This window comes from Echinops telfairi, unplaced genomic scaffold, assembly GCF_000313985.2.
Source record: "Echinops telfairi isolate 266 unplaced genomic scaffold, ASM31398v2 ScPeMD7_44;HRSCAF=162, whole genome shotgun sequence".
In the NCBI taxonomy this organism is placed as follows: Eukaryota; Metazoa; Chordata; class Mammalia; order Afrosoricida; family Tenrecidae; genus Echinops; species Echinops telfairi.
The window spans coordinates 15,247,446-15,262,097 of NW_022103942.1; the positions used below are offsets into that span (position 1 = coordinate 15,247,446).

A 14,652-nucleotide genomic window follows, 5' to 3' on the forward strand; every position below is an offset into this window, starting at 1 on the left:
GTGACATGGTGCTTCCTCCAAATAGTCAGACTAGGAATACTATATGACCCAACAATTCCTTTACTTGGTTATATCCTATAGAAATAATAGCCATACCCATGTTCTTCATGACACTATTCACAATATCAAAACGACGGAAACAACTTAAATACTTAGCAGTAGAAGAATGGGTAAATACATTTTGGTACATACACACAAACAAGCCCTGTTGTAGCACTGAGCTGTTAATCACAAGGTCCACTGTTTGAACCCACCAGCTGCTCCATCGGATAAAGAAGAGGTTGTCTACTCCTGTAGAGATTTAACGTCTTAGAGATCTAAAATGGCAGTGCTACCCTGTCTCATAGAGTCTCTATGAGTTGGAATCTACTGGATGACACTGAGTTTTTACCTTAAAACACAACGGAATACCATGCAACATTAAAGAGTAATGATAAATCTGTGAAACACCTTACAACATGAATTAGTCTGAGTGAAATTAGTCAAGCACAAAAGAACTAATATTATATGACACCACTATTATAAGAAGTCAAGAATAGGTTTTTACAGAAAAAAGGAGGGGAAAGGGAGGAAATGAAATTGCAGGCTAATGGGCAGACAAGTGTTAACTTGCATGAAGGGGAAGGCAATATATAGTAAGAGGGAACTTGGCCAAAAATACTGAGGAACAGAAAGACACTCTAAGGTTTGGAAGAGTTAAAGGCAACAGAGGCAAATCTGATTATATACACAATCTTGCAACAGTAAGGATCTAAGAATAGATAATAGCTGAGAGTGAAAGAATGGGCATTTACCCACAGATACATGTATATCTGATGGAAGATATTTGTATATACCTATTTACTTTTACTGCAATTTATCATGAGTGTGGTGGAGCATACAGGTGACAAAATTATGAGCACTTCTTAGACATAAACAAACAGCTTGAGTGAAGCCGGGGTGATCTGAACCATAGTCTTGGGGAACACCAATGTCAATTAAGATAACATAGCTTGCAAAATCTATGTTCTAAATCCTTCTTTGCTGAGTGGTGACTGGGGTCTCAAAAGCTTTTAAGCAGCCATCTAAGTTGAAACTATTGGTATCTAGCAGTCCAGAAGAAAGAAGTGATTGAAAATAAAAAGATACAAGGAATTAATCCAATGTACCGTGCAAACATTGATATACACTACCCTGACCCAAGAAGTACTAGATTGTGGCCAATTACCACTAGGGATCAAATTAGTACATCCTGGATAGTATATCCAGAAAACATGAAACAGAACTGAAAATCGTAAAACAGACCAGGCTTACTGGTTGGCTGGAGACATATGGGATTCCTTACCCTTAAGATCTGGAATTGAATTCACCTCCACATTAGAATAATTAATCACTTAAGACTAAAAGGGTAGCATTTACCAAGGGACAAAGTTCAGAGGGTTAGGAAATAAAGAGGAATTAAAACACGAGGCACAGGAAGTAGGATAAGGGATGGTACATTGAGAGGAATGGAATGGAGGAGGTGAATAAGAATGTGTATGAATTGTTGAATGTAAAACTATGATCTGCTCTCTCAACTCTCATTTATTCACAACAATGTTTTTGTATGTGAAGTTTTAACATAGCAACAGATTAAGAAAAACATTTAAAAACAGATTATCAACAAAGGACTAGGATCCAGTGTATATAAAGAAGTTTTACATGTCAGTAAGGAAAGTGTGAAGTTTGGCTACCAGGTTGTTACCCACAGGGGACCCAGCAAGCTCCAAACCTGTTTGGTTTGTTAGTGTCCAGAGATAAGCCACGCTCATGCACATGCACACAGCAGCAAAGAGGTTAGCCACAGTTTTATTAAAGCATAGAATCACTTCAAAAGGAATGAAGCAGGACCCTCTCTGGAAGTGAGAAGGGCCCCTAAAGCATAGATAAGATACATTTCACTCGGGGAGTCAACTGGGTGCCCCTCTCGAGGTGAGAGGGGAAGTTGTCTAGGGGGACGCGTCTAGTTCTTATATGGCACTTCAAATTGTGAGAGGGTTGCCACTCTGCAGAGGGTCAAGCAACTTTCTAATTACTTAATCAGTCTGTTCTTGGCTCTCATGAATTATTTCTTTCAGTTTTATCTGAGCTGCTGCTCTGGGTCAGCATGTCGCAGAATTATCTCCAAGTACAGTCCTGCATCAGAATTTCTCAGAATGTTTCAGGATTTTCTGTGAGCACAGTCTGGCATCAGGATTTTCACTAGGGCCTGGCATCAAGGTTAAGGTGTTTTCCAAGCCACTTTCCACAAAGTCCTTTTTCCATAACTTGTTTCACAGGGTCCTTTGCTCATTCTTGGTAGGGCAGAGGCCCCTGTTCTGTTCCTGTCAGAAAGCACAAAATATTTAATAGAATAATGGACAAGGATATAAAAATATATTTCATGAAGGAGGAAATTCAAATAATCAATTATAATATGTAAATATGTTTACTCTTACCAATAGTCAAGGAACTATAACTTTAAACTAATATAAGATATATTTTCAAATTCACCAAATTGGGAGAAAATGAAAAGAAAAAAATAGCACAACAAAAAACCCTGCCAAAAACAATCAGGAACAGACTTGGAAAAAATGAAATTATTTTGCACATAAGCAAAAGTGTAATCCTTAAAGCTTACATTAGTTAATTTTCAGAAGTAAAACATAGTCCTTTCTTCTTACTCTATCTTAGTCTAGAAGTTCAACAACAACCTGTCCACCAGCGACAACTATGCTAATATTTGAAATACTGATGGTGTAGCTCCATCACCAGGAAGGACTAATCAATCATGGGAGAAGGACAAAATGTTTCATAAAGTGGAAGGCCAGGGGTGGTGAGAGAAACCCTCAATTAGATGGAATGACACAATGAACTATAACATACCAAATATAATGAAGATGGTGCAGGGTTGAGCAATGTTTCATTCAGTTACACTTGAGGTCAGTATAAGCTGGAAATTAATGAATTGCAACTAATAACATTTAGGAGAGGATATTCGAGGTTTCTGGTAAAGTTGAATATGCTCCTATCCTTCAACCTATCAATTCTACTTCTAATCAGATTCTTCGTTACTATGATGTTTAATTTTATGGGTCAACTTTGGTTGTCTATGGTGGTCAGTTGTTTTGTAAAACATTAGTTGTTTTTATAAAGTAATTTTGTGTCATTAAATCAGTGGCATCAGGTAAAATCAATTACCTAGTGCCATAGTGATTATGCATTAGGCTACTAATCCCAACTCCAGTAATTCAAAACCACCAGACACTCTGTGGGAGAAAGGAGGGGCTTGAAGGGAGACGTCGAACAGGGCAAGAAATGACAAAATACCAATTTATAAACTATCAAGGGCTCATGCGGGAGGGGGGATCAGGGAGGGAGGGGAAAAATGAAGACCTAATGTCGGGGGTTTAGATGGAGAGAAAATGTTTTGGGAAACTATGTACAAATGCGCTTTACACAATTGATGTGTGTATGGAGTGGGATAACAGTTGTATGAGCCCCTAATAAAATGTTAAAAAAAATAAAAACTGAAAAAAAAAAAAGTGTTAGTCTTGAAAACTCATAAGGCTAGTTCTATCCTGTACTATAGTGTGTCTGTGAGTCGGTATCGACTCAATGGTGGTGATTTTTCTCTAATCTCATTGAGCCTCAGTCAATCAGCTGAAGGCTTTAGGAGCAAAGCCGAAGTTTTCCTAAGGTGCCTAAGTTATGTGCCTAAGTTTCCTAAGTTATGCCTCCAGAATATAAATGGATATTTTGCCAAGACACTTTTGCTTTTCACTCTTCTCATTGTCTGACTTAATAAAATTTGAGATGAAAGCCATAGTATATATCCAGTCTGTCCCCTGGCCAGATCTTGGAGTTGCCAACTCTCTACAATTACTTGAAGTGTCTTTCTCTCTAGTTTCTCTCTTTCTCCATATATATGCATATACACAAACGAGGGGTTTCAAAAAATTTGAGGAAAAATGAAATTAAAAGATAGTTAATTTCTCTACAAACTTTTGAACCTTCTTAATATATGTGTGTGTGTGCATGCCTGTGCATGTTTATGTTTCTTCAGTGAAGCTTACTAAGAAAGTAACACTGCTTCCAATAATTGTAATGTGAATCATCTGAATTAATAAAGGCCTATCAGTAGCAAAATACATTGTGCTGTCCTCATAATCTGGAAAATATGCAAATAGTTAAAATGACAAACCAAAATTAAATATATAAACATTGTTAAATCCTAATAATATAAATTTCATTTAAAAAGAAATGGCATATACATTACCATGGTATTTACATAAAGTTTAAAGCAAGGCACTAAACAGCAAATTTCTATTAGTAAAATCTTAATTAATACAGAAACACATATAGAAATGATAAACAGGATTAAGGATAGTAGTTAGCCTTGGTGAGGGGAATAGTTTATGGGAGATGGCTCTTAAGGCTTCAATTTATTTTTAATGCATTGTTTGATATAAATATGTATGTCAATGAAATATATATAGCAAAATATTCAGATTTGATAATAGTGGAAAATATGTTGAAACTTTTTCTATTCTTTATGCATAATTGGGATATATCTGATTAGGAAGTTTAAATGTCTGTTGAGATCTGGGGATTTGATTTTTTTTAATTGTTAAATAATATGAATATAAAAGGGGAAGGGATTACCTAGGGCTCTGAGAATAGCTAAGCTAATTACACTCCACTTTTCTCCTCATATTGCTCATCAAAATGGCTGATTGTTAGAAACCGTGTCACTAAAAACTTAAAGTTAAAATGTGTACCCACTAGTTCTAAAGCTATTGAATGTAAACAGGCCTTGGGAATGCTGTAGAATCTATAGTGTTTGCAGCAAGGTTTGGAATTTGGCATTATTTCTCTGTGATTAGATTATAAACTGTAATGATTTTCGAAGTTCAAAATTTGTCATTGTTCATATTTTTGTCTAGGTAACACTTGAGTCCTTTGAGAATTTATCTTAAAGTTTAAGATTTGAAAAGCTCTATGGCTGACACTGTGGCTTGATGTCATTGGTAAATGATTTCCATGTTATACAACAACTCTTCACAAACTTTTGAGGAGAGAATTCGGACCTTTAACTATTTGAGAATGTGGCAGGTCTTCATTCATTCCCTCAAACTTCAATGACACTGCCAAACAGAAGAGGGCCCAGTGACCTGGGCTGTAGATCCAGAGTTCGCTTATCAAGTTAGCAAGGGTGTGGTTGCTCAGGAACTCAACACAAAAGGGTACACTGAGTCCCACAAACAAAGGAGACAGAGATTGAAAAGAGAGAGGGAAAAACTCCATCATCTTTCCAAGCCTGCACCTGCCTTTTCCCCCCGCAACCTCAGCAACCCTGACATCAAACGGGAATACGTGGGCTAAATCCTATGGCTATGTCTAACTCTGGAAGAAAGAGTAAGAATTGTCCAATGATGGGAGGAACTATTATCTATTCATTCATTGAGCACAAATGGAGAGCTGGTTACCCTGGAGCCTGAGTGGTACAGTGGTTAAGTACTCACAGGAAAATGTACCTGGTGGTCTGTTTCCATCAAGATGACACCCTCCCTCAGGAGCTGATACCAAGGGCTCGAGTAGAACGAAAATGTTTTGGAAATGTTGATGGTAGCATATGTACAAGTGTGCTTAATATAACTAAATGATGGATTGTTTTTAAAAAAATGACACCCTAGGAAGCCCTATAGGGCAAGGTTTTTGTTTTCAGTCAGAAAAACTTATAAAACAGGTAAACCTTTAAAAAAAGTTTAAGATTCTATGACTAAAGAAAAACTGTAGATGTTTTGTTCTGGTGCTTTGAAGTAAGAGCAGAACTCTAAATAATAGTCCTTATTATAATATTGGGGAAACCAAAAACCCAATCTCACTGCCATCAAATTGATGTTAATTCAGAGTGACCTTACAGGACAGGGTAGAACTGTATTTGCATATTCAAGATTGTAACTGTTTAAAGGAGTAGGAAGCCCCATCTTTCTCCTTCAGAGTGGCTAGTGGTTTCAAACTGCTGATCTAGCAGTTACAAGTCCAACACTAACCACAATGTACCAGGGCTCCTGCACAGTTACCATGATTGTGAACTTCACATTCACCTGAGTCCTCAGAAGTAAGTATTTTATACTTTTCTTAAGGGAAACATAGTTTGCTGTTATTATAAGTGAATGCCCTTAAATCTTAATAATATACTCACATATGGTGATTTGTGTAACCTAATTTCTCTTAGGAAATTCAGAGTATTTTTGAGTACTACTTAGCATAAATTGTTACTCAGGGAAAACATTAAGAACTACAACAAGCAAGAGTTATAAAATATATTATTTAAACTTCTCAATAGAGGAATTTGGGGTCATTTATTCATGATGTGACATGTTGTCTTCCATGAATGGTGAAAAAAGACTAGACAAATTTTATTTGCTCAACTAGTATTTGACTTAAACTAGTACATGTCATTATCATTAATTTTATTGTAAAGTAACATTATCAAGGACATTATGACTTATTATGTCAATGCATAATTGTTAATGAAACAAATATCAAACAAGAACTTTCAAGCTTATTTTGAATGTGAAATGTAAGATAGAGATTGAAAAGTATTTTTATTACCATTAAAATGACTGAGCATTTAAAATCAATGGCTTAAACTTTGTTCTATGTGTAGAATAATTTGAATAGAAACTTGCTTTTGTTATTAATAAGAAATTATTTTTCTGTTTTGTTTTTTCTTGTTGAAAAGTCCAAAATGAAAAAGTTTCCTTTGTGGATTTCTAAAATTAATTATAGATCAAAAAGTGAGAAGAAAACAGCAATAAATTTAATGTGAGCCTCCCATAAAACTCTCCTTGATTTCAAAACATGCAGTCCATATTTGATTCCTCAGAATATATAAAATCTATATGGAGCAGCTTGACATATGAATATGTGAGATTTGACATATGCACAAATACTGACTTGTTCCCTTAGCTCCTGAAAAGACTATAAGTGTCTTATAAATAGGATACAGCTTGTATAACTTCTCTTCTGTCTTCTCATTATTTGCCTCAAGAATCTTCATAAAGCACACGTTCAATAAACCTAGATTGTATCATTAAAACCTTATCCATCCATCTGTCCCTACACTACTTCAATCCCTCCTTTCCAACTGAGTTAGTGTTCAACATTTTGTGTGTTTTTCTCATTTACTTATTCCTAAGTTTCTTTTTAATTTCATATATAAATTGTTGAGTATCAGGCTCCTTATATTTTACACAAATTAGAAACATTTCACCATGTCGAGAATTCTTTATCCACCAATTTGAACATAATTTATTTAGAATTCAGAAGAGCAGATACAAGAGTCACAAGTAACCACATATATAACCACTTATCAACCACTCACATGAGCTGACATATGGACAATAAATTGTTTACTGGTATCGCCAGCCTCTTAGGAGGTGAGTGTGTCATCTCTGTGCTATTTCAAGTAACTATTTCTTGTTGAGTGCCATGCGAAGCAACTTGTGCATGTTCAAGCAAACTGTCTCCTAATTGAAGTGATGAAATGGAAAGGGGACTAAAAAGCATTGGGACCTCATTCGTGTCTTGAAATTAATCACAGGAATGTCAAGTTTGTTTACTCCAACATAAAAAGCTGGATGTTATCTGAATCTCTACTCAATGAATTCCCTGTACCAGTAATATAGTTCAACTTTAACTTGACTTTCTCATGTAAAAAAGTAGAAGTAAAACTGGTAAGTCATATTTGTCTTTCTTCATATTATTTACTTTTCTTTAGTTTTAAACTTAAGAATTACTTATTTAAGCATAGTGTGTGTGTGTGTGTGTGTGTGTGTGTGTGTGTGTGATCTGTTGTTGTTTTTAGGTGCCCACGAGTTACTTCTGACCCAGAGCGATTCTATGCACAACAGAATAAAACACAAAACACTGCCCGGGCCTGCACTATCTTCCCTCGTGTTCCCGTGCTCCAGTCCATTGTTGCAGCCACTATGTCAGTCCATCTCCTTGAGGGCTCCTCTCTTTCTTAAATTTTTTTCTACTGCCACTCCAATTAATTAAGAATGACAACTTCTCCAGGAACCGATCTCTCCTGACAATATGTGCACCGTATATAAGACAAAACCATGACATCCGTGCCTCTAAGTATCACTCTGGCCATAATTTTTCCAAGACAGGTTTGTTTGTCCTTTTAGTAGTTCATGGTACTTTCAGCGTTCACCAGCAACACAATTCAAGTGTATCAGTTTTTCTCCAGTCTATCTTATTCAATGGTCAACTGTCACATTCATATGAGGCAACTGAAAATTCTGCGATTGGGTCAGACACAGCTTACTCCTCAAAATAAACCTTTGTTTTTCAATACTCTCAAGAGGTCTTTTGTGGCAAATTTACCTAAGGCAACATGTCTTTTGAATTCTTCACTGCTTTTTCCATGGGCATTGATTGTAGATGCAAGCAAGACAAAATACTTGACAAATTCAACCTTTTCTCCACTTATCATGGTGCTACCTATTGGTCCAATTGCAAGGATTTTGGTCTTCTTTACATTAAGTCTTAATGCATACAGAAAGTTGCAATCAGTGACCCTCATCAAAGAATATTTTCATATTTTTTTCATTCTCTTTCTACAAGAATGTTGTGTCTTCTGCACAAATAAGCCTTCCTCTAATTTTGAAACTACATTCTTCTGCATATAAACCAGATTTTCTGATGATTTGCTCAGTACAGAGATTGAACAAGTATGGTGAACACAACCATGCCCTACATCTTTCCAGATTTTAAACCATGGAGTATGCCTTTGTTCTATTTGTACAACTGCCTTTTGATCCATGGACATGTTCGACATAAGCACAATAAACTGTTCTGAAATTCCCATTCTTCTCACGGGCATCCATAGTTTTTAAATTATATACACACTTTAATGCTTTGGCATAGTCAATGAAACACAAATGAACATACTTCTGGTATTCTCTGCTTTCAGTTAAGATCCATTTGACATCAACAATGACATTCCTTGTTCCACATCCTCTTCTGAATCTGGCCTGAATTTCTGGAAGCTCACTGTCAACGTACTGCTGCAGCCATGGTTGGGTGATCTTCAACAAAATTTTACTGGAAGGTGATATTAATGATATTGTTCTATATTTTGAGCATTCTGTTGGATCAACTTTCTTTTGAATGGGCACAAATATGGGTCTCTTCCAGTCAGTTGGCCAAGTAGCTGTCTTCCAAAATTTCTGACATAGACGAGTGTGTGCTTCCAGTGCATCATCAGGTTTTGGAACATTTCAATTGGTATTCTGTCCATAGCTGGAGCCTTGTTTTTAGCTAATGCTTTCAGTGCTACTTGCATTTCTTCCTCAGCACTATTGGTTCTTGCTCATATGATACCTACTAATATGGTGGAACATAGATTAATTCTTTTTGGTACAGTGACTCTCTGTACTTTTTCTATCTTTTTTTGTGTGTTTCCTGCATCATTCAATATTTTTTCCATACAATCTTTCAATATTTCAACTTGAGGCTTGAGTTTTTCCTTCAGTTATTTTACTTTAAGATATGGTGAAAATAATCTTCCTTTTTCATTTTCTAAGTCTCGTATTTTGTACATTTCATTATAATATTTGACTTTGTCTTCTCAATCTATCCTTTGAAATCTTCCATTCAGCTATATTTTCATTTATTTTGGATATGTCATTAAAAGGGATCAGGCACTGGAGATAGACATGACACTTGAAGAAGATGAAATAGAGGGTCAGCAAAAAAGAGGAAGGCCTTTTGAGATATACTGACATATTGGCTGCAACAATGAACTTAAGCTTAACAGCGATTATAGTGTTGGTGCAAGACCAGGCAATGTTTCATTCTGTTGTATATAGAGAGAACTGATATGACAACACCTTAACTAAAATATGAGCAACTGCATAACTACTTTAAACTCCTTTCCTATAAAATTCTAAAATGATGAAAACACAATTGCATTTATCACTCTTGTGGGTATTGGAAAACCTGACATCCAAATGCTTTAGTCTCCCAGAACTATAGTTACATTGCTGCCTATTTTAAACTTAATAAATTGTGTGAAGTGAAAGTTCATAAAATAATCTTTAAGTAAATCTCACTTAATCTACTGTTTGGAATTTCCCAAACTTCAACCTTCACGAGAATTCTTTGTTAAACACAAATTATTTTATTATGTTTGAGAATAACCAAATAATTACCATTTTTACCACCATCCCTAATGTTAGTGGACCAGGATCCAAATTTTGAGACTGACTAAACTAAATGCCCTGGATTCAAAGAAATCACTCCTGCAATTGAAGTTAAATTAATCATTTAAGTTTGGGTTTAACTGTATCTAGAGAGCAGAGAGAAATCTAGTATCTGAGCAGCCCAGCGGCAATTCACCTGGCAGACACTCATGTCTCCTTCTCGATTTCTTAAAATCATTCAACTCAATGCAAACCTACCTTATAGGCATAGAAGTTACAATTTTCTTCCCTTTCCAATTTAATATGTTTGATACCAGTTAAAGATAACACCATTACACATAAATCCTCAACAAACCAAAGCAGGTCTTTCATTGTTCATTTATAAATCCATTAAAGAATTCTTAAATATTCCTCTAAATGTTAATGTACATAAATTTACTGTTTTCCTTTATCATCAGAAATATATTCTTCAACATTTTCTTCTAAAAAGCTTCGCTGTTTTGCCTTACATATTCAGGTAAGTCCACTATTGAGTCAATTCTGACTCATAATGACCCTATATTTGACAAATAGAACTGCTACCCAGGGGTTCCAATTTGAAAAATCTTTATGGAGCATTTAATCTCATCTGTCTCCTGTGATTCAGATATTAAGTCTACCCATAATTGATTTTTGTGTATGGGTTTTGGGACACAAGTATTTTGTGTTTTTTTCTTTTTTCCTCTTGATAGTTTGATGTTGTCCCAACATCAAACTATCAAGGGGAAAAAAGAAAAAAAAACTGTGATGGAGTAAAATTATTTGGTATGATTTTTCTATCTATAGTCTTTGTAACTTCCACCTAGTGACTGGGTAGAAGTATGCAAATAAGGCATAAAAGACTCTAATTTTTGTATTGGTCATCAGTTTTGCGATTCTGCTAGATATAAAAGTGATCCATTTCAGAAGTAGGAACAGAGAGAATCCTACAACCACCAAGAAGGACAATCCAACGGCTGAACATGTAAAAGATCTCTGACTGAATGACAGAGGAATCAGAAGCACCAGCTGCCACAACACCAAGACCATGAGACACAGCAAAGGAGCCAGAGTGGTGGGCTACATGGCTCTTAGAACAGGTAAAGCAGTGTCTTCAGATAGGCTTACAAAATGAGTTGCCATTTGGGAATTTACCAGTACTACAATGTCTAACACTTTCCAAGTGGTAATTTAATGTAACACTTTCCCAAACAGGGAAGAAGCCAAGGTGCTACATGGCTAAGAGTCCAAGGAACACCCAAATATGCCTGCTGAACATGGTTGAGAAGAGGTGCTACAGACAAAAGTATTGCATCCTTAATGTTTTCTGACATCCCTAATCCCCCCAAATTGTGAGTAGTATTTGTGGGTTATATATTTCAGTGAATCACCAAACCCTGCAGAGAAGCAGCATGTCATGTGAGGGATGGTTGATGCCAGAATAGGGTAAAGAAAGTTGGATGTTGAGGAATGCTTGGCTTCTGCCTCATAGGAAACATTGTTGGGCAGAGGGAGAGTTAGAGTCTCCTTTCCCTTTGTATAGCCAAAGGAGGTCACAAATCTAGTAATGTCTATCTCTAAGTGTATTAATAATTTTCTGTGCTTTATACTCTGTTATGTAATATCTGAAGAATTTAAAATATTACGTTCATAAAGCATACTGAATTAACTCTGGACTACCAAAATTATTCTTCAGTTTTAACTGGAACTTATCTATGAGCAATTGATAATCTGTTTCACAATCAGCCCTTGGCCTGATTTTAGCTGCTGATACTGAGTTCTTCCATCTTCTCTTCCCACAGATGGAGTCAATTTTATTTCTGTATATATGATGTGTAAAAGTATGTGTGTGTAGCTTCCATTTTTGTTGTTGAAAAAAAGGTATTTGTTAGGAAGAAGTCCTTGATTATGCAAAGTTCTATCGTGTGATCACCAGCTTTATATATTTATCACCAAGTTTATATTTCCAATTACTGCTCCTTCCTTTTTGTTTTCAACATTTTCATTCCAATGAAATTATCAATGAAGTTATCAATGAAGCTTGCTTGTATGTTTGATCAATTTCCAACTTTAATTGTTGGTAGAAGTCTCCACATTCTTTATCATTAGCTTTTGTGGTTTGTGTATAAATTTGAAAAATAGCTGTATTGATTGGTTAACTTGAAGGATGATAGATATAATCCTATAACAAACAACATAGTACTTCAAGATTGGCTTTGAAATGTCTTTTTTGACAATGAATGAAATGACATTCCTCTTGTGTCATTCCCAGCACAATAAATCATATGATTTTCTGATTCAAAATGGCCAATACCAGACAATCAATCAATGATACGTAAGTTCAGGTTAAAACTGAAGAAAATTAAAGCAACTTCTCAAGAGTCAAAATAAGACCTAAAGTTTATCCAACATGAATTGTAAGAGCATCTCAAGAACACATTTGACTCACTGAACACTAATCACAGAAGGCCTGATGAGCGGTCGGAGGACACCAAGACATGGTGCTGAAGGAAGAAGTTCAAGCTGAACTGAAAACATTAGCCAAAAATGAGGATCCAGGAATTAATGGAATACCAATTGAGATGTTCTAATGATGAAGCTGTTCTAATGATGAAGATGTTCAAGCTGATGAAGCACTGGAAGCACTCACTTGTCTGTGCCATGAATTTTGGAAAACAGCTACTTGACCAAATGACTGGAAGAGATCCATATGTGTACCCATTTCAAAGAAGGGTGACCAAAGAGAATGCTCAAATTATAGAACAATATCATTGACATCACATGACAGTAAAATTTTGCTGAGAATCATCTTCCAAAAAAAAAAGTAGAACAAGTGATATGATTGCTGATGTCTGTTTTGTTCTATTTTGTAATGGATCTTGGTGGAAAGCAGAGAATACCATAAAGTTGTTTACTGCAGTTTTATTGACTATGCCAAGGAATTCAAGTGTGTGCATCATTAAAAATTATGGATACTCATGAGAAGAATGGGAATTGCGGAACAGTTTATTGTGCTCATGTGGAATTCATACATGGATCCAGAAGCAGTAGTACAAACAGAACAAGGGAATACTGAATGTTTTAAAATTAAGAAAGGTCTGTCCATCTGTTTTGTGACCTCACATTCTTATTCAATCTACATGCCACACAAATAATTAGAGAATCCAGCTTATATGAAAAAGAATGTGGCATCAGAATTAGAGGAAGGCTTATTAACAATCTGTGATAAGCAGATGACACAACCTTATTTGCTGAAAGTGAGGAGGACGTGAAACATTTGTTGATGACGATCAAGGATTGCAACCTTCAGTATGGATTATAACTATATGTAAAGAAGACCCAAATTCCCACAACTAGTCAAATAGGTAACATCATGAAATGTGGACAAAAGAACGAATTTTCAAGGATTTTGTCTTGCTTGGATCCACAAACAATTCTCATGGAAACAACAGTCAATAGATCAAAAGATGAGTTGCATTTGGTAAATCTGCTGATTAAGACCTCTTTAAAGTATTGAAAAAGAAAGACGTTACTTTGAGGACTAAGGTGTACCTGACCCAACCACAGTATATTCAGTTGCCTCATATGCATGCGAAAGTTGGATTTTGAATAAGGAAGACCGAAGAAGAATTGATGTATTTGAATTGGCATGCTAGTGAAGAATATGGGAATTGCCTTGGACTGTTAACAGACAAACACATCTGCCTTGGGAGAAGTATGGCCAGAGTCTTCTTGAAGGCAAGGACGGTGAGATTTTGTCCTACCTCGAACATTTGTCCGGAGAGATCATATCATGTTTGGTAGACTGCCATTGAGTCAATATTGACTCATAGAGACATGCCCCCCTGCCCCCAGTGGGTTTTAAAGACTGTAACCATTTATGGGAGTAGAATGTTCAGCCTTTCTCCTGGGAAGCTGCTTATGGTTTGAAACTGCCAACCATTCAGGTTTCAGCCCAACGAATAACCATTACATCACAGGGTAAAGTAGAGGGGCAGACCTCCCCCAAGAAGAATTTATTTCAAAGGCCAGCACTGAATCCGCAGCTCCTGGAGAGAGATGTATCTGATCAGAGCACATGGGAGGAGATGACTGGGGGAGGAGGAGGGACTGGAGCACATCCTGGCCCACCAGGCCTTGAGGTCAATGACCCCAATTAGAACAGCCAGTAACAGAGAGGACCACATGGCCAGCCCCACTATGGGACATGATGGCCCTCACTGACCCATGGCCCTGTGGGGGACAACAACAGTGTGGGAATTGCACCCAATCTGATCCCACCACACTGAGGCAAAGCACTGGGGCAGTGCAGCAGAAAAGCAAGGGAATGGAGCAGCAAGGTCCCCAGTGAATGCTAAAGGTGGACTTTGGGGCCAGGGCATGGTGCCCCAACAGACTGGACTGGAAAACACTC

The 14,652-nt window shown here is 36.5% G+C and overlaps 1 protein-coding gene across 2 annotated transcripts in view; it reads right to left on the minus strand.

Moving 5' to 3' along the window:
• Window positions 1-259: 259 nt before the first annotated feature.
• The window catches only part of PABPC5 (poly(A) binding protein cytoplasmic 5), a 46,306-nt gene continuing 31,913 nt past the window's right edge, over window positions 260-14,652 (minus strand). The window contains exon 2 of one of the 2 annotated variants that reach the window (XM_045290596.1): window positions 260-2,342. In XM_045290596.1, coding sequence (XP_045146531.1) covers window positions 2,292-2,342 — 51 coding nt within the window. In that variant the 3' untranslated portion in view covers window positions 260-2,291. The remainder of the gene's footprint in view (window positions 2,343-14,652) is intronic. The other variant, XR_006680087.1, reaches the window with a different exon arrangement.